At 37.4% G+C, this 22,300-nt stretch overlaps 1 protein-coding gene and 1 non-coding gene across 2 annotated transcripts in view; both read right to left on the reverse strand.

Annotated features, from left to right (window-relative positions):
- The window catches only part of LOC138703254 (uncharacterized), a 187,261-nt gene extending 168,616 nt beyond the window's left edge, over positions 1-18,645 (reverse strand). The window contains exon 1 of the mRNA XM_069830986.1: positions 18,234-18,645. Coding sequence (XP_069687087.1) covers positions 18,234-18,261 — 28 coding nt within the window. The 5' untranslated portion in view covers positions 18,262-18,645. The remainder of the gene's footprint in view (positions 1-18,233) is intronic.
- TRNAC-GCA (transfer RNA cysteine (anticodon GCA)) lies at positions 5,381-5,457 on the reverse strand. Its single transcript has one exon. It is a non-coding gene; the product is annotated as a tRNA-Cys (tRNA).
- Positions 18,646-22,300: the final 3,655 nt, after the last annotated feature.

The following is a 22,300-nucleotide window of genomic DNA, read 5'->3' on the forward strand; positions in this document are numbered from 1 at the left end:
GATGATGTGGTGGGCGTTCCGCATGCAATGGCGGCCGGCGGAGAGAAATAGTGATGAAAAAGAAGAGAGAACGAAGAGGAGTGGTTGGTGATGGGACGAAAAATGGCCGAAAAGAAGAGCACGAGAGCCACCATTGCACCCCCCGGTCACCACTTGGAGGAACCCACCTCGACCGGGACAAGGTGGAGAGTTAGAGTTGTTGGTGATGGCGGATGATAAATAAATAACTGGAGAAATATTAAACATGTAGGAAATGAAGTTGCTTCAATGTTTATAGAGTATAGAGAATAAATTATTTCATATAAATAACAAAACTGTTAATATACTCGTATTTTACATTTTAAACGTTTCTACTGTTGAGTGGACACGGACGAGAATATCATCATCACTTTTTGCAATTACTGTATTGTTATTCCTTATTTTATTAATTTTTTTCTCAGAATACATATGGAAATGTATTTATATCCCAAATTGAGCTTTTAAAGTGTACAAAAATCATAGGCCTATTTAAATTTTCTATATTGGGAGAAGTAGGTCTAATAGTTATTTACGATACAAGTGTTAAAATGAGATTTTACTTCATGGTTGACGAATTTTGCGAAATAAAGCTGTAGTCCGAGTGTAGCAAACTTACGAACAAAGTAACATTATTTTATCATGTTTATTGTACACTTATTTAGGCAGCCGTTCAGGATTTATAGATACATCAGATAATTTAATAATTGATGTAACATATTATATTACTGCCGTTAGGGTATTGATAGACATGGCAGATGTGACATTCAATGTACCTGACGGTAATTATGAAACAGTATGACTGGAGTTAGAAATTGAATGCAATAATTTGTAAAGTGAACTGGAAGAAATAAAACAAGCTCCAGGAAGAGGAGCATTCGAATTCTTACCAAAAAAAAATCTAAGAAAGCAGTATGATACATCTTACAACAGTTTTATGAAATAGTGCAAGATAACTTACTAATGTCCAAGTAAGTATATCGGAAACATTCTGCAGTATTATTAAAGACGATGTTGCATACACTAATTTACTTCCCCGCAAGCGTGTTATCATTAGTTCTTCCACACAAGGAATTTCTATAGCCAACTGCAACAACAGCAGCATTGATATAACAATGTCTTAAAATACCTGTTTGAAAAGCTATGGTTATCAATAAAATAATTCTTGAAGCAATTCATTTAAATCGTGTATCTTCCTTAACCAAGACAGTCCTTTTTAAAAGTAGGCTTGGCATTGTTCGAACAGTTTTATTGATCGGTTGCGATTCTTGCAGTGTGACATCTGGTAGGGAACAAGTGACAATCAGTGCAAACAGTTTAAAATCAGTGTTAAAATACTTTGCGGATTAGTGTTGAAAGTACTTTTCGCACGCTACCTTATAACAGTCGATTTTTAACATACATGCCTAGCGTTAAAAGATCTAGTTTTAGGAATAATTGCTTGTTGTTAGTGTCAAATCTTTATATTTCATGAGTTAATGCTATATATATACTCTGTATTTGTCGAATTTTGTTGCAGATCTTGAGTTCGGGTTTTTATGTAAACAAAATTTACACATTCAGGCACATTAAAATTATTTAAAGAGATTTTATATATTTATAAAAAAAAACTGTCATGTCTGTGAGAATCGTCAAGTCCTAGTAGTTCTTTTATTGAATTCTTCAGGAGATTTGAAAGATCCTTTTTATAGTGTTGCTCAGAGTGTGAATTCATAAGTAAGTTTATGTTTGAGTCAGTTGCTGATGTAGGAGTGTAACTGCATTACTAGCAAAAATTGGAAACTATTGTGTAAGTTTATGTTTATGTTCGAGAGTCAGTTGCTGATGTAGGAGTGTGACTTCATTACTAACAAACATTGAAAACTATGGCCTAAGTTTATGTTTATGTTTCAGAGTCAGTTGCTGATGTAGGAGTATAACTGCATTACCAAAAAAAATTGAAAGCTATGATGTAAGTTTGTGTTTATGTTTGAGAGTCAGTTCTGATGTAGGAGTGCGACTGCATTACTAACAAAAATTGAAAACTATGGTGTAAGTTTATGTTTATGTTCGAGAGTCAGTTGCTAATGCAGGAGTGTGACTGCATTACTAACAAAAAATGAAAACTATGGTCTAAGTTTATGTTTACGTTCGATCAGTTGCTGATGTAGGAGTGTGACTGCATTACTAACAAAAATTGAAAACTGTGGTGTAAGTTTATATTTACGTTTGAGTCAGTGGCTGATGTAGGAGTGTGACTGCATTACTAACAAAAATTGAAAACTATGGTGTAAGTTTATGTTTAAGTTTGAGTCAGTGGCTGATGTAGGAGTGTGACTGCATTGCTAACAAAAATTGAAAACTATGATGTGTTTATGTTTACGTTTGAGTCAGTGGCTGATGTAGGAGTGTGACTGCATTACCAACAAAAATTGAAAACTATGGTGTAAGTTTATGTTTATATTCGAAAGTCGTTGCTGATGTAGGAGTGTAACTGCATTACTAACAAAAATTGAAAACTATGGTGTAAGTTTATGTTTACGTTTGAATCAGTGGCTGATGTAGGAGTGTGACTGCATTATTAACAAAAATTGAAAACTATGGTGTAAGTTTATGTTTACGTTTGAATCAGTGGCTGATGTAGGAGTGTGACTGCATTACTAACAAAAATTGAAAACTATGGTGTAAGTTTATGTTTACGTTTGAGTCAGTAGCTGATGTAGGAGTGTGACTGCATTGCTAACAAAAATTGAAAACTATGATGTGTTTATGTTTACGTTTGAGTCAGTGGCTGATGTAGGAGTGTGACTGCATTACCAACAAAAATTGAAAACTATGGTGTAAGTTTATGTTTATATTCGAAAGTCGTTGCTGATGTAGGAGTGTAACTGCATTACTAACAAAAATTGAAAACTATGGTGTAAGTTTATGTTTATGTTCGAGAGTCAGTTGCTGATGTAGGAGTGTGACTGCATTATTAACAGAAATTGAAAACTATGGTGTAAGTTTATGTTTCTGTTTGAGAGTCAGTTGCTGATGTAGGAGTGTGACTACATTATTAACAGAAATTGAAAACTATGGTGTAAGTTTATGTTTCTGTTTGAGAGTCAGTTGATGATGCAGGAGTGTGACTGCATTACTATAGAACTTATAGAACTACTGTTACTAGGAATAATAGGCCTAACTAATTTTTTGGGTAGGCTAAGTCTCAAAAGCCTCTTAAGAGCTTCACCTCTGCTGTAATCCCATTTTAATTACTTGAAATTAATAATACAACAATACAATCACTGCATAAGTTCATTTCTCTCTCAATCATTTCACACTGCTTATAAACAAGAACCAATTCTTTAAAAATCTAAATATTACAATAACAGCCAATCGAGATCATAAACGTTTCACGCAATTAGAGGGATCCTATGAATTCACTGTCTTTTTTTACACTATGCAGATATTTGTTCTCTGTGGTCTAGTGGTTAACATTCTTGATGGGTTCGATATTCATGTGTTAAAACTTGATCGAAGGCTATGAATTTTAAGAGTGCATAGTATGGCTTCCTTTGGGAAGGATGTAAAGCTGGGCTCATCTGTCGGAGATTTACGGCACCTGCCGTCCATTTCTCGCACACGACAGAGTAGTGCAAAGGGCCATATCAGCGACTAAGTGCATGGGTTTCTCCCACCATTCACCTGCATTCTATACATAATGAAATATACTTCATGCATAACCCCTAACCTGAAGGGCTTATGGTATAGTTATGAAGATCACATAATCACTGCCCAATTTCAATCTATAATCTGATTCGTTTGGGTATGGATAATATTAATTTATTATTATAAAGCTATTATGATAGTAGGACAAATTTCTTGCTGGTTATATTATGATTAAAAGATGGGAGTTTCTATATATAACAATCAACAATGCATAATCTAACCCTAACCACGTAAAGTGAATGGGTAGGCATTGGATACAATACATAATCTGAAGGGACAAATGAAAATTGTAGATGATTAAAATGGCTACAACAAATCAACAGCGGGCACAATGTGTTCTTTGGTATGCTAAATTTGAGAGGGTTAAAAGAGTTCAAAGGGAATTTCGACGTGAGTATGGTGTGCGTAATGTACCTAAATAAGATTACATAATGTTGTGGTATCGAACATTTGTAGAAACAGGTTCTGTGTTAAAAAAAATACAGGAGGTCGCAGGCGAAACCAGTCCGAGAAGCAACTGTCTCTTGGCTTGGTCCCCGAACTCCCCAAATCTAACCCTTCCTGACTTCTTCGTATAGGGTTTTGTTAAAGACATTCTCTATTCACAGAAACCCAGGAAAATTGATGATCTGAGAGTAAAAATTACTCAAGCTTTTCAACAAATCACCTCTCTTATGTTACAACAGACCTGGGCTGAATTGCATCACCGTTATGAGTTGTGCAGGGTGCGCAATGGGGGCCATGTTGAGCTCTGAGGAATCTCCCATCTTTCAGTGTTGTATGCACAAAGTTTCAACAAATAAAGTTCAGTAGTATGTTTACGGTGTTTTTATTTTATCCATACGCAAACGGATCACCCTGTATATTGATTGCGAATCAGCATTAACATAGTTATAATAATTTTTGACGTATTAAGGGGGTAGGAATCGAAGATTTTGCGTGCTGATTCCGTAGTCCTAATACTGTATACGTATTATAAAGAGAATATGACTTAGGCTACTCTTGCAAGCAAGACCTCCGCCTGAACGAAAGTGATCGACTCTAACATCGAACTCACTTCATTGCAAACCTCACTAACGCACAACACAAGGTTTTGCAGTTCTGTTACAGCTATTTCAATATCTTCAAATCTCCTTCACCTTGAAATTACTGTAAGATGACCTTCAGAACTGAACTTGAGAACAAGTCTACGTTCCTACGTTCGGTTACTACTTCGTTTTATCTATTGACACTACATCAACTGCTTATCTGCCATCTGATATTTTAAAATAGATCAATGCTGTACAAATAACTTTAGACGAAGTAAAGGAACAAATGCAGGCTTACTGAAATACGGAATTTTCATTCCACTTTTCATAAAGCCAGATCAGCCATAGAGATTTTGAAACCTTACATTTACGCGCATGAAATATAACAGGACCACCATTAACGAATGATACACAAATTGTATCTAATTTTGATGACAATAAATATGCATATACATTTACGCGTATACTAACATAATATCATTTTCCCTGTTAAACAATCATTCAGAATTTGTCTTGTTAGGCCTATAACACGAAGTATAGACATGTCAGAGACAATTTACTTATGTGTAAGGTTTCACGTGTTTATGAATTAATACTATTATTACTAAGGCTCATGTATTATCACCATTTAATTCGAGAAAAATTCGTTCCGGCACCGGGAATCGAACCCGGGACCTCTCAGCTCTGCGTGCTGAGTGCTCTTTCCAACTGAGCTATGCCGGGACACGATCCACGGTGCCGGTCGAACTCCTCTCGTAATGTTTTACGGCCTTACTACCTGCACTTTAGACAATGTAACTCATACATGCAGGAGCGCATATTTAAATGACTTTATGGCCATATTCAACATCAGTTTGTGAAAACTGCTAACAGTTAATACATCTCATATTCATTATATATGAGATCTCGCCTACCTCACTGAATATTACACGAATACTATGAAGTAGCCAATGTGTATTATCACCATTTAATTCGAGAAAAATTCGTTCCGGCACCGGGAATCGAACCCGGAACCTCTCAGCTCTACGCGCTGAGTGCTCTTTCCAACTGAGCTATGCCGGGACACGATCCACGGTGCCGGCCGAACTCCCGTCGGGTTCGATTCCCGGTGCCGGAACAATTTTTCTCGAATTAAATGGTGATAATACACATTGGCTATTTCATAGTAGTCGTGTAATACTCAGTGAGGTAGGCGAGACCTCATATACGAGGCGCATCCAGAAAGTAAGTTTCCCGATTTTTTCCCCTTGAAAGTAAACGTAATTAGCCGTGTCAGTTGCGCATGCGTAACAGATCTATGACGTAACAATCATATACCAGCCGGACAGGTCCCGCTTGGTGCCAGTAGCGTGGCAGCAGTGGTCCGAAATGGTAGCTCTTATTCCTTCTCCCGCCGCCTGCGAGGTTCGGTCGGTGATAAAGTTCTTTAATGCACAAAGCATTGCGCCAATTAAAATTCATCGGCAGCTGTCAGGTCTATGGACCGAACAGCATGAATAAGCAGATGGTGCGTTGCTGGTGTAGGCAGTTTTCCGAAGGTCGTCAAAGTGTCTATGATGAACGCAGTGGGCGACCGTCCCTCATCAATGATGATCGTGTTGAGCTGATGCTGCAGTGCATCATGGAGAACCGTCGCTTCACGATTACGGAGCTGAGCAGCCATTTTCCGCAGATATCGCGATCCTTGTTGCATGAGATTGTCACTAAGCACTTGCTGTTCAAAAAAGTGTGTGCCAGGTGGGTGCCGAAAAACCTGACACCCGAACATAAAATGCAACGTTTAGGAGCAGCACTGACATTTCTGCAACGGTATCACGATGACGGCGACGAGTTCCTCGACAGGATCGTCACGGGCGATGAGTCTTGGATTTCGCACTTCATCCCGGAAACCAGGCAGCAGTCAATGCATTGGCGGCATAGTGGATCTCCGGTCAGGACGAAATTCAAACAGACGCTGTCGGTACGGAAAGTGATGTGCACGGTGTTCTGGGACAGGAAGGGCATTCTGCTCATTGACTTCCTTCCAAGAGGTGAAACAGTGAACGCTGACCGTTACTGTGAAACACTGCGAAAATTGCGACGTGCCATTCAAAACAAGAAGCGTGGAATGCTTACTGCAGGTGTTGTGCTCCTCCATGACAATGCTCGTCCACATACGGCTCGGCGCACAGCAGCTGTTTTGACGGAATTTGGCTGGGAGTTGTTTGATCACCCACCCTACAGTCCTGATCTTGCTCCCAGCGATTTTCACGTTTTCTTGCACCTCAAGAAATTCCTGTCCTCCGGTGAGCGTTTTGGCAACGACGAAGAGCTGAAGACGTCTGTTACACGCTGGTTCCATTCACAGGCGGCAGAGTTCTACGACAGAAGGATACAAAAGTTGATCCCACGATACGACAAGTGTCTCAATTCTGATGGTGGCTATGTTGAAAAATAGCTGAAACATTGCTGTACCTGTTGCCAATAAATGTTTCCCTGAAAGTGTGTGTTCTTTTTTTTTTAAATAGGGAAACTTACTTTCTGGATGCGCCTCGCATAATGAATATGTGATGTAAGGCTCGTGTGATTGTGGTCTTTCAATCATAGTCCTGGAGTTCGATCTTTGCCAGATTTCGCGACATATTTGTCGAAAGAACTGTGTCATAGAAAGCATTATTCAATCACAGTACTTCGATGGAACTTACCACCACTGCAGTATCACCACCAACCCATAAATAACAGTCTAGATGGTACGCCAAAATGTAAGGAAAGTACGTAATTTGAGATTTGTCTCAATATACCGACATAAAATTGACAGGTCCATAGGCTTATTACTGCATATCTTTACGTAGAACTACGTGTTCTCCTTATATTCCCAGTTTTCCTTGCCTTCCCCTTGTTCTCTTCGTCTTTCTCTTATTCTTTAATTTCTTATGTTCTTCTTGTCTTTATATTCTTATATTCCCCATGTTGGCCATGTATGTCCCTGGTTCTCTTCGTTTCCTTGTCATCTCCTTGTATTTCCCTTCTTATCCTTTTCTTCCACTCCTTATCCTTGTATTCTCCTTGTACTCCTTGCCTTCCCCTTGTTTTTCTTGCATTCCTCCTGTTTTGTAGCGGCGATAGTATTTTTATGTGTCGACCAATTCCCGAGTTATCCTCCCCATGTCTAATGAAATAATGACAGAAAGAGTAGTTCTATATATATATATAATCCGGCAGAATATTAGTCAACATTCATGCAATGTACCAACAACCTATCATTTTCTCGTTGCATTGAAAATATTCAGTGTCGAATATGACACATAGGGTAAAGGTTAGTAAACTGTGATACGAGTAATATGGTAGTTCTTTTTGAGAATGTATTAAAATTTTACTGAGCGAGAGATGGACCGGTTTTGTGCAGAAACTTATTCACGAAAATTCCCTTAATACCTAGACGAAAAAAAAAAAAGAAAAGAAAAGATCTTCCTCTCGCTCAGTAAAATTGCAATGAATTCTCAAAACGAATTATCATAATATTACTCATATCACGATATTATCAAACTTTACCCTACTCCCCATGGTGAATCCCTAGACTCGACTCGTCAATATAATATCATCGCGGCATCACTAATTGTGAAGTTGATGAAAAATGTTAAAACCCGATTAAATAATATAAGACTACATTTATTTCTTTATTTATTATTTATGTTTCAAAATAATGGTATACTGTGCGGCAAAGGGACGAGTTACATCGGAAGCATGTCGCTGTTGTAGGTTTGTTGTCAACAGTTCGTAATTAAAACCCGCCAACTTGCTTGCATAATGTGCGAGTGACCCGCAATTAGCTCACAACTTCCGCTCTCTCACACTGACCTGATAATCTCCGGGACTTAAAAGTGATCGTATAAATTTCGCGTTGAATGTTATGTTTCCGTCTCAATGATATTATTATTATTATTATTATTATTATTATTATTATTATTATTATTATTATAGGTTGTAATGGAAAATTAGGTTCACTTATTAATTAAGTTATATTTAATTATTATTATTCATTGTAATTATTGTGTATTTTGTAATTACTGTGTATTGTCATTATACAGGGTGTTAAGAAAAAGTATCCAATATTTTGGGAGGTGATAGTATGCATCAAAACAAGGAAAAAAGTCTAATAAACATGGGTCCTACAACACATACTTTCTGAAATCTGAACACTTGTTCATAGGAGGTGCTCAATGTGACGTCTATTCATGGCAATGCATTTTTCTGCCCTACAATATAGCAGACTACCAGATAATCATACCGTAGTTGATACCCCTGGCATGGAATAATGATACGTCACAAGGAATACTGAAAACAAAAGTTAGGTTGCGGGTATGAGCTGGGTTCAGCAGAGATGGTGTTGTGAATTTTCATAATGAGAATGACCATGTTTGGACCGATGAAAATTCCCATTCAGTTGAAGAAATAAGGCATCAGCACCGATTCTCAATCAACGAATGGGCAGGTGTTCTTAGCGATAGATTAAGGACCACACGTGCTACCACAGAGATTAACAGGGGCTCGTTATCAGGACTTCCTTATTAACGTATTGCCTACCTTGCTGGAGTATGTGCCATGTCAGCAAAGACTACAGATGTGGTTCATGCATGATGACACACCAGCACATTTTTTTTTTCCGCAATGAGCGTGAACACCTGACGCTGACACTTCAGGACCGCTGGATTGATTGTGGAGGCCCCACACCTTGGCCTGCTCGTTTCCCAAACGTAAATCCCCTAGATTTTTGTTTATCAAGAACAACCAGGTCAATTTCAAAGAGTGCGTGATCCCTTACGCCGAAGGGCAGAGGAACTGCCATAAATGGACGTCACATTGAGCACCTCCTACGAACAAATGTTCAGATTTCAGAAAGTATATGTTCTAGGACCCATGTTTATTCAATTTTTTTTCTTGTTTTGATGCATACTAGCACGTCCCAAAATATTGGATACTTTTTAACACTCTGTATATTGTGTATTAATTGTATTGTGTATTAATTGTTATTGTGTATTAATTGTTTTATTGTGTGTTAGTTGTAATTTATTATTGTGTGTAAATATGTTACCACTGCGACCGAGTGTTTGCCCACTTGCAGTGTAAATAAATGCATACAGTAGTGGTAGTGGTGGTAATGACAAAGCTATTCTCTACTAAATTCTCATCTCCCGTAGGTTGGCAGATCTGATGTTACATGCGCTCTGTGATTGTCAAGAATGACGCAAGTGAAGGGAATGAGACAGTAAAGATGATAATAATAAGGATAATGTTATTGGCGATTAAGACGAGGTTATTATTTTAAATCAGCTGATTAATAACGGCACGGTTATCTGGTATCTTTGGAACTGATGACAGTGAAATAGTATTTCGGAAAAAAATTAAACCGAGGATTCGCCAAGAACGTATATGACATTCAGCTTACAGTTTGTAAAAATCAATCGGGTAATCATCTCAAGCGAGATCGAACTCACGATCTAGCTCAGTCTTCAATCATGGGTCCCTCTCGATAACATACGTCGATGACCCGATGTTAGATTACCGTCCTTGTTCAGTTTCTGTAAATTTATCGGAATGGTCTGCTAAAGTGGAAAAGTATGAGCCTGCTTCTATTGGTCCCATTGATAAATACTAACACAGCTACAGTAGGTCAACTGCCAGGGAGAAGGCAAACTGATTTCTTTATATGCGCACCCTGAAGTAGCTCAGCTGAGTAAGTGGAGCGTGCCAATTTTTACTAAAACATCCCGCGGAACTTATACATTTTGCTCCATTTCCCAAGCTGATAACATATAATTTACGTAAAACAGCACTTATTCATCCACAAACCGATTATATAAACAATCAGCCATGGGAAAAGGTGGTATGAATATGGGCTTCTCATTGGCTACTGAAGAAACTGTCCTAATTTGAAACCAAACCACAGTGAAGTTGTTTACATTTTGATTCTAAAGCGCACAATTAAGTGCTATTTTCGCTCTGTTCTGTCCGTTTTTGAGCCTAAATAGTTCCAGAATCGCATTCAGCACACAAAATTCTATGAGAAACAATCAATATCTCGAAATCGCAAAAAATGGAGTTGTCTAATTTTGATACTATGCTTCTCACATTTGATTGAAATGCTTCATTGGCTATTGATGAAAATAATAAAATTATAATTTACCTCCAGAGAATGTATAAAAATGATTAACATTGTATTTTTAACATAAATCATATTATTATTACAAATAAATGTTATCCTAAAAGAAAACGCAATAAACATTATAATCAGTCCTCTGAAATTGAAAAGATATTAAAACAATTAAAACATTAGTTTTTTGCGCATAAATAATGATCTTATTACAGTAAATAAAATATTTAAACAAAATGTTTAATAAACTTTTGCTTTGAATCATTTCTGGCCATTCGCCACTGACTTGCTTCTTGGTCTCTGATGTAGCCCTCACGTTTCTCATCTGTACATACCCTGCCTGCTGCTTCTGTGACTTTTCACACATCTCCTATAGACTGACCATGGCAAGGCCACTGTGAAATTTGCAAGGGCTCGTCAATGAATTTCTTTGCTTCTGCTGTAATCAGTTTACATGTCAAAGGAGGTTCACACACCCCATGACACCAGTCTATCAAATCCAACAGGGACGAAACACTGGTAGGTGTTTTTCTTGGATGTACACAGAGATCGCCTAGCGTGCCATCATCTCCGCTTCTCAAGTCGATGTTCTTCTGGACACCGGCTTTCCTACCCTCACAGTCATTTGCACACAAAAGAGTTTGGATAATCATTTTTCTGGCTGATCGCTGGATGACTGACAGAACAGCTTCTACTACAGCCTTCTTTTGGAGGCTAACTCGTTGCAGTTGAAACAAGATGTGACGTGGTCTTCTACCCAAGAGTGTTTCATTTTGATATAGAACCAGGAGAAATAGTAGATACCAATGATGAATTCCATTATCAGTCTTAAGTTGTTGAGTGTTTTTCCTTTCAGATCATGTTTTGAAACCAGTATGCGACAAAGCCCGTTTGCTGTTGTTAACCACCTTAAATGGCTCACTGAACCAATTTCAAGAAGGATCAGGTTCATAGGAATTTTTCCTGTTCTTTTTGGCCTGTACAATCCGATACCCATAGGCTGATCAGTAGATAGATCCTTTACGACATTGACACTTAGTGGCATAAGAGGTTCTCCAATTGAGAGTTTGATGAACGAAGTATAAATTTCAAATTCTGTTGCACTGTCTAGCATCTTGCCAATAGCACCTGTCCACCTGTTGACAAGGTCTTCCCGTCAAGTGCTGTGATCAGGTGTCTCAGAGGTAATTCGACACTGGCTGCTGGGTAGTTTCGGACATCCTTACTACTTGTTCTCTTAGTAGGAACTCTATTAAAGTATAGACGAAACGTTGCTATACAAAATAAACATAACTCTTTTGTAACTAACTCGAAATTTTTATCAAAAGCTTCAGTATTATTGATTTACACAATAATCTGTGTGAAAATAAATTTTGTACAAAGATCGGACCTAATACATATTGCATTGCGAATGTCGTGTAGCTCATAGTTGATCCTTTGAAAATTACCAAAAGGAGATGGATGACACGAAGTCAATTCTTGACACAAAGGAGCAGTTGTTAGTACCGTACTGGTCGGATCCCACATCTGTGTCCTTGGAAGAAATACAGACAACAACTCATGCAAAATAATGACTAAAATATTAGAGTCCTGTCGGGTAATGAATGCTCATGTCCCTTTTCATAACATTTATGTATTGTTATTTCTTGTTATGAATAACAAGCGAACCTGAATATCGTGATGGTAAGATGGCGACTACACTGCACTGTGAAATTTATCCAAAAGAAGTTATTGTTATGGATAGATCAGTCTGGGGGGAAATGAAAGAATATAGACGAACCCTTCAGTCTGTTAAAGAAAATTTATACATAATACACTTATAATTTATGTAGTATTTTTTTAATTTTTCAGAAATGAGATATCTGAGAACTCGCTTTGAATATCTTATAATGTTACGGAATCAACATCAGGCCTTATTATCCATTCCTTGTCACCGTACCTATTTCTATTCATCCTCTTTCACAGTGTCAGTTTGTCGCCTATGAAACTCTTTACCGTCATGTCAAGGATTGCCGAAAGGTTAATCAATTTAAATTAAGAATTACATACTTTTTCATGAAATTGATTTGTGAGTGTTAGCCGACTTTTAGAGATTATTCTGTGCATATAAATTGTCATTTAGACCTATGATAATGTAGAATTAGGATATGAATTATAAATAACTTAATTATGTATCATGTTCAGTTAATATTTCATTATAGCCCATGTAAGCTTATTAACGTGCATGAAAATTATTTTTATATTTGAGTATGACTTTACTATTTTTGTCATTGTTTCATTATGTATTTCACTTCTGGCAGTGTGGAAGAGAAGGCCTCATGACCTTAACTCTACCAGAATAGATAGATAGATAGATAGATAGATAGATAGATAGATAGATAGATAGATAGATAGATAGATAGATAGATAGATAGATAGATAGATAGATAGATAGATAGATAGATAGATAGATAGATAGATAGATAGATAGATAGATAGATAGATAGATAGGTAGGTAGGTAGGTAGGTAGGTAGGTAGGTAGGTAGGTAGGTAGACAGGTAGGTAGACAGGCAGGCAGGCAGGCAGGCAGGCAGGCAGGCAGGCAGACAGACAGACAGACAGACAGACAGACAGACAGACAGACAGACAGACAGACAGACAGACAGACAGACAGACAGACAGACAGACAGACAGATAGATAGATAGATAGATAGATAGATAGATAGATAGATAGATAGATAGATAGATAGATAGATAGATAGATAGATAGATAGATAGATAGATAGATAGATAGATAAAGAAACAGATATACAGACAAATAAATAAATAGTTTAAATTTTTAGAAAACTATATAATATAATAAAAGTAGTGAACTTCTTTTCATTTTAGGCACGAACCACCACTGATAGAAAGAGATTATCTGACAAGAGAATATGATGTCCACTCAGAGCACTTTGAACACTTTAGAAACGGAAAGTGGCATTTACGTGTATTCAGTCTTGTTATTACCGATTTACACTTTTGTATTGTTTATTCAACTGTAACTGACAATGATATGTTCCTTTAATAGGCAAAGCTGTTTCTTTAAGAATATAATCCATTAAAACCGCTGCAAACATAGAAAGATACTTTTATTTGTTAATATGAAATATAGCCAGTCTAGTATAAAATCCATTATTCTTGTAACAACTCTAATGAAATTACAGAGATGAGGAATATGGATAAGTGAGGGATGCCTTTTTCGAGCATAATAAATTATTTATACAAAAATCACATTTCTATTAACCACCTAATTTTAAAGGGAATTTCAGTGGCCGTTTAGTATACTGGAAAGTAGGTGTCATTGAAATTAGGAGAAAAATCATGATGAGTGCACGTCAAAGATAATATAGGCTATGATTAGCCACGGAACACTAAATTATCTGACAATGAGTGCACCTATTATCCTACATATTCGCTTTCTGCAGTGATAGATTGTTCGTGACAGCGGAAAATATTGACACGGAATTAACATCTAAAACGATTAAATACAAGAGTGGGGATTAAAAATAAACCAGAGCAAAACTGAACACATGACTGCAAGTAATGATGAAATTGAAATTGAAAGATACAACATTAAGAAAGTTAAGAACTTTAACTATTTATGTTCAATATTGTAGCAAGATGGATAATGGAGATTAGAAATTGAGAGGCGAATGTGTCAAGGAAAACGAGATATTGGAATACTTTCTTTCCTTTTTAATGGGTTATTTTACAACGCATTTTCAACTGCTATGGTCATATAGCGTCTGAAAGGGATGAATGTGAATATGCCAGCGAAATGAGTCCAGGGTCCAACGCCGAAAGTTATCCAGCATTTTGCTCTTATTGAGTTGAGGGAAAACCCCGGAAGAAACCTCAACCAGGTAACTTGTCCCAATCAGGATTTGAACCCGGGCCCGCTCGTTCCACGGTCAGGCGTGCTAACCGTTACTCTACAGCGGTGGACCATTGGAATACTTAAATTCATTACTATGGAGTAGTATCATTTTAGATGACACAAAGGAAATACTTTTTAAAACAATAGTGGAGAGTATAATGCTGTATGGAGCAGAAACTTGGACAGTAAATAGGGTATAAGATGGAAAATTAAGAGCTAAACAAAGATGACAGTAAGTGTTATGTTCAACGAAAGGTGATATATTCAACGAAAGGTGATATATTCAAATTTTCTCAGAACTCACATTTTTTTTTTTTTCGTATTTCCACTTTTCAATTGCAGATGATATAATTATTATTATCCTCCTTAGTCCTGAGACATTTGTTGTTTTATTTTTAAAGTTCAATATAATTCTACACTTCAAAAAAGAGATTTACTGATATGAGGAGAAATGCTAAAAAATTCTGCAGGTTACAGTTAGGGCATAAATGCAGGTATATTATACTATACTTCGGGTCTCTGCACATACATCTTACATCATAATCATGTATGAAGTATAGTATAGTATACTACACTCTCAGGACTGAGAAGGCTATGAAATGACAGGGAGGTGAAGAGTGTTAGTGGAAAGAAAGAGGGAAACGGGAATAGATACCTCGAGAAAAATTCTCTGCAGCGTCTGCTATGTCCAGTACAAACTCCATCATGACCAGGCAGGAGGTTCGAACAAGAGCGTCTGGATGGAAGGATAGGACACTAGCGCTGTCACAGACACCGACATAGTACTTCAAAAGTCACTTGTTTAATATGTTCTTCAATTGGCGTTTCGCAGGATGGATGCGGGACAGGCATATTTTGCATTGTAAGCCATATACATGCCACGATTGTCCAAGTCCAACAGGTGGACTGGGTGATATTTTTTAATTCGACAGGTGCACCATCCTGCCTCAGCATCTGATAAATCCAGGTCCCATTCGCAGACGAGTAGCCTGATAAAAGCCAGGGGCCCGAAGTCCTTCATAAACCAGCATTGTGAAACCGACGCTAACAGATGGACCATCCTGCCTTAGCCCCTGATAGAGCGAAGTCCCATCCGAACACTAATAGCATGATTAATCCCAGGGGCCCGGAGCCCCAAGGCCTTCTTATATGAGCATCAGAAACCCGTACTATTTCCAGACCTCACCCCAGCCCTAGGCGGAGAGAGAACCATTTCCTTGGGGGAGGGGCAAAGCAAAATCATAGAATCTCCATATAACGAGGTTATGGGGAACATCATTTGCCTCCTTCCCCCGGTTATAGCTTGACCGTGGTACAGTATATCGGAATATGATTATTTAATAAAGATATTTTCGAGGGCATGTTTCTTACAGTGTTACATCCACATCCGCGATGTTTCGGACCGAGTTAGGCTTGAATTGAAGGGCTCAGAACCAAAGGCGATCAACCCACAATTTTGTATTGTTCATTATTAAGCCTTTTTTTCAAAATTATACATTGTTGTTATAGATTCATGCTATATTTTTGTATTTATTCAATGTAGACCAATTAAAATAAATTGTGAAACCAATCATTTTTTGTAAGGATCCTCTTAATTTCAACCCTTATTTAGTCATTTTGTAATTGCGGATTAGTCGCCTTTGGCTCTGAGCCCTTCAATTGTAGATCTACTACGAATTATAATAGGGCATAACTTAAAACAATCTTCCTCTTTTTCTCTCTCGTACAGAAACACATGCATACACAATAAAACTACGTAACGGTGCTAACAGAAACTTTATATAAAACAGTTTACCGTCCTGAAGATATCATAATAATGAAATGCAAATTCTAATTATTTTATTTAATCTCGTTTTGATTACATATTATACCGGGATCACTTTTCTTTTTTCTGCATTGTTGTGCAGTATATAGTTCATATTTCTCCAAGTGGCGGCCTGAACACCTGCAGACTTGTACAGGCTGTTAGAAAAGAAACATTGAAGTGCTTCCATTCCTCAAATGAGGTATAGAAATTCTTATATATTCAGAAATTTAAAATAAATATAGTCCAGATATGATCTGAAGACATTAATTCGTCAGTTTAAGAACAGAAACTTAAGTTAACCATAAACAAAAGCAAAAAAGATCTTTTGAATTCAATATTTTCTAACGTTAGTAGAAAAAATTCTGACAAGTTTGGGGGGTTGTGCCCCACATGCCCTCCCATAACTCCGCCTATGCCCCCAGCCTATTTTTACTATTGCAGATGATAGATGAAATGAGGGGAGATGAAGTGTGGAATGATAGAGGAAAACAAGAATGCCTTGAGGAAACCCCCTCTACAATGTCTCCTTTGTCTACCACAGATTCTGTCTTGATCGAAGACCAGCACTTGAGCCACAGACGAAGCTGTTTCATATGTTCAGTAGATAATCCTATCTGCTATATCATGTATCAATGATGTTCCGTTTCGAGAGCTTTCATCCTGTACCGGAGCATGCATTAAGTTCATGTTTTAGGCTTTTATGATTAAACGTTATACAGGGATGCAAAACTGTGCTACAATTGTGGCAAACGTCACAAGCCGGAACAGGTAACTCATCCCTTCCCTTCAACCCTCGCGTCATTGGAAATGGTAGGGGGGAGAAGAAATATGTAGGCCTATTCAGTGTGCTTGCCAAATGCCATAGATACGTCATTGAAGGCCGGATGGTTGTGGACGAGGGAATGAACTCTTTCCCCATGCTTCCACTACTCTCCTTCCCATTTCTCCATCCCTGCATTAGATGAACACTCGTGATCTAGACGCAACATAACGCTGATGTCCGTAAAAAATATATAGAACGTCACAATGGCAGCAAGTCAAGAGAGATAATAATTTGATACAGGTCACGGTTTCAAAGAAGCTTTCAAGCTACTACATAGCCGTGACGTAGGCCTGTAGCCTATATCAGTGGTATTCAATCTATGGTACGCGGGTTGTCTCAAGGGGTACACTTCGCACTGACTACATAAGTAAAAATGCTGACATTTATTTTATTATACTCGTTGATTATTATTTCAGTTTACATATTTTATTTACAATATCAACTTTCGTTTTTCCTTGCTTGAATAACATTTTACGTAATACATTACTATTGTAATTACATCAATAATAATAATAATAATAATAATAATAATAATAATAATAATGTATTTTGCATACAACATCAATTACAGTATTTGTTATTTAATATACAATTTATATCAATACAGTTTGGGGGTACGAAGGTAAGAAAAAAAGTATTTTTGGGGGTACGCCAGCAAAACGATTGAATACCACTGGTCTATACTATGAATGTATTTAACTTTACACCATTAAAATAATACCGGTAATTAATTATTTGTAAGTGATAAACGAGTCAACTAACATACAATTTATGTAGAAGTTCTTGAAAAGGTGCAAAAAGCTGTACTTATAAAACATGAGTTAGTCAATGAGCGTAATACCTGGATCGAAGCGAGGAATGCCGGACATAGCTGGATGACAGTATTGACTTCCAATTTCTCTTCTCAAGTTCCAGTCCTCGAAGGAAATACAGATGCTAAATTACACAACAATAATCCAACTTTCGTGATGTTATTATTAAAGATTTTCGTAAAAGCAACACGAATATTGCGAGCCCAAAGAGCTCGTTTCCCATCGCAACAACGGAATTTTCAAGAACTCTTCCGTCCTTGCTGCGACGGAACATAAACACGTGGTAGCAACACAGGTTGTTATGGTTCGTATTTTTACACACTCTGTACTGTACGGCCGACACGTGCTACTCTACTCACTGTGTCACGCTACTACTGGCAACCTTCACGGCTGACGGTTGGTTAGTTCCCTTCTTGCACTAGAGAGTGCCTTTATCTTGAACCAATGAGCTCGGCCTCCATACACACACAGCTTATTTTAGACACGAACGATGCTCAACTACAAGTATTTCAAACGAACTAATAGTTTATAAAACCAGCACCAGAGAGATTATCTTCTTATTTCTTCAAATCGTCCTTCAGATGATTTCTATCCAGATGTCAGCTATAGAGTAGAAACTGTGTTAGTGCTCATCGATGTATATTCAGCTAGCAACAACAATACAATATATGAGTAATACACTTAGTTCTTAGTTCGGTTCTAAATTTAAAAAATGCGAAAGAGGAATATTAATTAAAATATATCTTCACCGTTCAGTTCTTAAATCAACATTAAATCTTCAAATATTTATTTAAGGAGAAGTAATATAATTGTTACTCTATGTTAAGAAAACGCTTAACTACGTAAAAAAGAACACGCATAAATTATCATCATCATCAGCAGCTGCAACAGTTTAGAGAGTGAACAAAATTAGTCTCCCGCCTTCAGACGATATGAGTCATTGCAAAGTATTTCGAGGACGTTCTGATCTTCCTTGTCCTTAACTATCCGACTATGGCAGTCGAGTGAGTGCATTCGTGCAGGGGGGGAATTTCCATATAGGCGGAGTAGGCGGAAAATTTGCTTCTCAAGATGAAAGTGTGGACCTCTGTGGAGTAACGGTTACAATGTCTGTCCAAGAAACTAGCGGGCTCCGGTTCTAAGTCTGGTTGGGTTAAGTTATCTGGTTGAGGTTTTTTCCGGAGTTTTCCCTTAATCCATTAATAGCAAATGCTGGGTGACTTTCGGCGCTGGACCCTGGACTCATTTCGCTGACATTAACCTTCATCTCCATCTACCCAGTGGCGTATACTGGTTTAAGGGCCTGGGCTACCACTGACCCTATTATTACACAAAATATATTTTAAAGTCCCTATAATAAAATTCCTTACCTATTTATATATGAATTCCAGACGTCTTGATTGGGACGAAAATACTTTGATGACTTCGTCATTGAAATTACAGTTGGGCCGCTTGCGAAGTTTCTGTAGAAATGACTTTTCAATGGACATCAGTGCCAAGCCGGATAAACGTTCTTATGTATGAGTTGATCTACAGTAGGATTTTATTCTCTTCAACGCAGAAAAGCTTCTTTCTACTGATGCTGACGTAGCTGGTATTGTCACAATTAATGTTGCCAATTTAAGGACTTCAGGAATAACTTGGTTCAGCTGGTTTTCATATATGGCAGATAATATTTCATGGATAGGTTTGTTCGAAAAATCAAAGACCTCTGCTGAATATATTACACTTAATTCATTTTTCAAACGTACTTGATCAAAGTGACTGTTATAGGACTGAAATAATTTGTTTAGTGCCTCATTCGGGAAGTTTTCTCTATAAGCAGAACATTTTTGAGAATCTAGAAGATGTGTGAACTGAAGCTTTCCATAATCAGAAAATCTGTCAGTAATTTCCATGTGCATACGATTTAGTATGCTGTAGTACAGCTGCCTGTATTTCAATTCATCATCTCCTTTTCTTCGCTTTAATGGTGGTTCCATTGTATTGTCTGAAGAATTTTCATTTTCCATATTACTCCATATGGACGGAAACCCACTACGTCTGAACTCGAATATAGTATTTTTTAACTTTGATACTTCTTGCAAGCAGTATGCTATGTCTAGACTTTTTGTCTGAAGAATATTGTAGAGCACATCTGTATGTGCGAACACTCTAGCATTGACTTCAAGAAGAAATATATTCTGAAACTGTGTGAAAAAAATACAAATATCCTTGAGCCTGCACAATTACATCATCAACCCAGTTTTCTTCAGAGTCATTACAAATGATATTTTCAAAGAAAGCAGTCAGTTGTTCTCTGTATTACTTTACTGTATTTACAAGCCGAGATGTAAAATTGCATCTAGTTGGTGCTACTTTTGGGAGTTTCTTTTTCATAAATTCTTGAGTTTTTCTGATCTTTTAGGAGATGATGAGAAAAATGCAGCTAAACCCGACAGTGTTTTGAAAAAAAAAAATGCGGCATTCTGGAATGGATGAAGTAGTTTGTTGCAAAACTGAATTGAGTACATGGCTGTAACAATGGACAAATAGTGCTTGAGGATACTTTCCTTGAACTTTTGTTTTTAAGCCATTAATATTTCCCGCCATAACTGAAGCACCTTCGTATGTCTGTGCAATTAACTTATTGCCGACATTGTATTCTGCTATAACACCTTCCACATGCTGAAACCAAGCAGAAGCAGTTTTGCCCGAACTGACATTTGTGAATCCTATAACCCGTTCTTGAACATTGGCAGTACTATCGACGTATCTTAAAACAGTGGAAAATTGACTGTGATTAGAGCAGTCACTTGTTTCATCAACAACAATGGCCACAAAAGGTGCTTCTTCTATTTCAGATTTTATGTTCTTTATCATAACCCCACTTATAGCAAATATTAAGTCATTATGAATTGCGGGAGAAGTACCACGAAATACTGTTGAACTCTCAAGATGATTGGCCAGTAAATGGTCAAATTCATTTAAGGAACTTAAATATTCATTATAATTTCCTCTATTGTCTGATTCCACACTCTCATTATGATCCCGAAAAGCCAATTCTTGTTTTCCTAGAAAGCAGACTGCGTTAATAAGACGCAGTAAAATCTCCCGATTTTTTTTCCACAGGAGCATTGTGTTGGTTGATATGTAGAGCTTTTTGCTTATCTAGCTGTAAATCAATTCTTGTCTTCCCAAAGTTTGCAAAGTTCATGCTACTACAAATATGAGCTTTTGATTTGTCGTGTTCTAGGACTGCCGTTCGAAGGGAGTTCATATTAGAAAACCCCTCTTTTGACCACACATTAGTTTCGCGGCTAAATAACAAACATGGCCAGCAAAATAGTTTAGACAGTTTAGAACTACCACACAACCAATTCCACTTACCATATGATGTTGAAGTGAAATGGCGTGTGTACTCACGCTGTTTTTCTTTTACGTCCATGGACAAATTTAACTCAGGAGTTGGTCTTTCCATTTTCACAATTTCAACTTCCTCGTTGTATGTACGACGGTTAAAAGGCACTTTTAATAAACCTTCTATTACACAGTCATTTTCAACACAAACCTCTCCAGAAACTTGTTCTCCCATATTTTTCACAATATCACTTAATTGGGAAATTAAAAACTTAATAATTCACAATTAATATAACTCTTAGACGCTCGAAAAAATCACAAATTTAAAATACTGCACTGCAAGAACACAATTACATTCATGAGCTAGCGTACTAAGCGTATTGCTGCTTCGCGCCTGCGAAGAAACCGATCACGAGAGCGGCAACTCGCCCGGCCTTAAGGCTGGTTCACAATAAACCGGTAACGGAAACGACAACGAGAACGAGAACGGAAATATTGTTAAAAGAAATGTATTTAAATGTGAGCATTCACAATTAACTGTTGTGAATGCTCACATTTAAATAATTTAACAATATTTCCGTTCTCGTTCTCGTCGTTTCCTTTACCAGTTTATTGTGAACCAGCCTTTACACTGCACGATGGAAACAGAAGAGAGCGGGGGGATTGGCAGTTGTGCTACAGGACAGCGTGAGCGGGACGGTCACAGGCTACCTCACGTAGCAAGCGGTTTCTCCAGTGATGCCGCCTTGACAACTTG

This window comes from Periplaneta americana, chromosome 7 (genome assembly GCF_040183065.1).
Source record: "Periplaneta americana isolate PAMFEO1 chromosome 7, P.americana_PAMFEO1_priV1, whole genome shotgun sequence".
NCBI classification, from domain to species: domain Eukaryota; kingdom Metazoa; phylum Arthropoda; class Insecta; order Blattodea; family Blattidae; genus Periplaneta; species Periplaneta americana.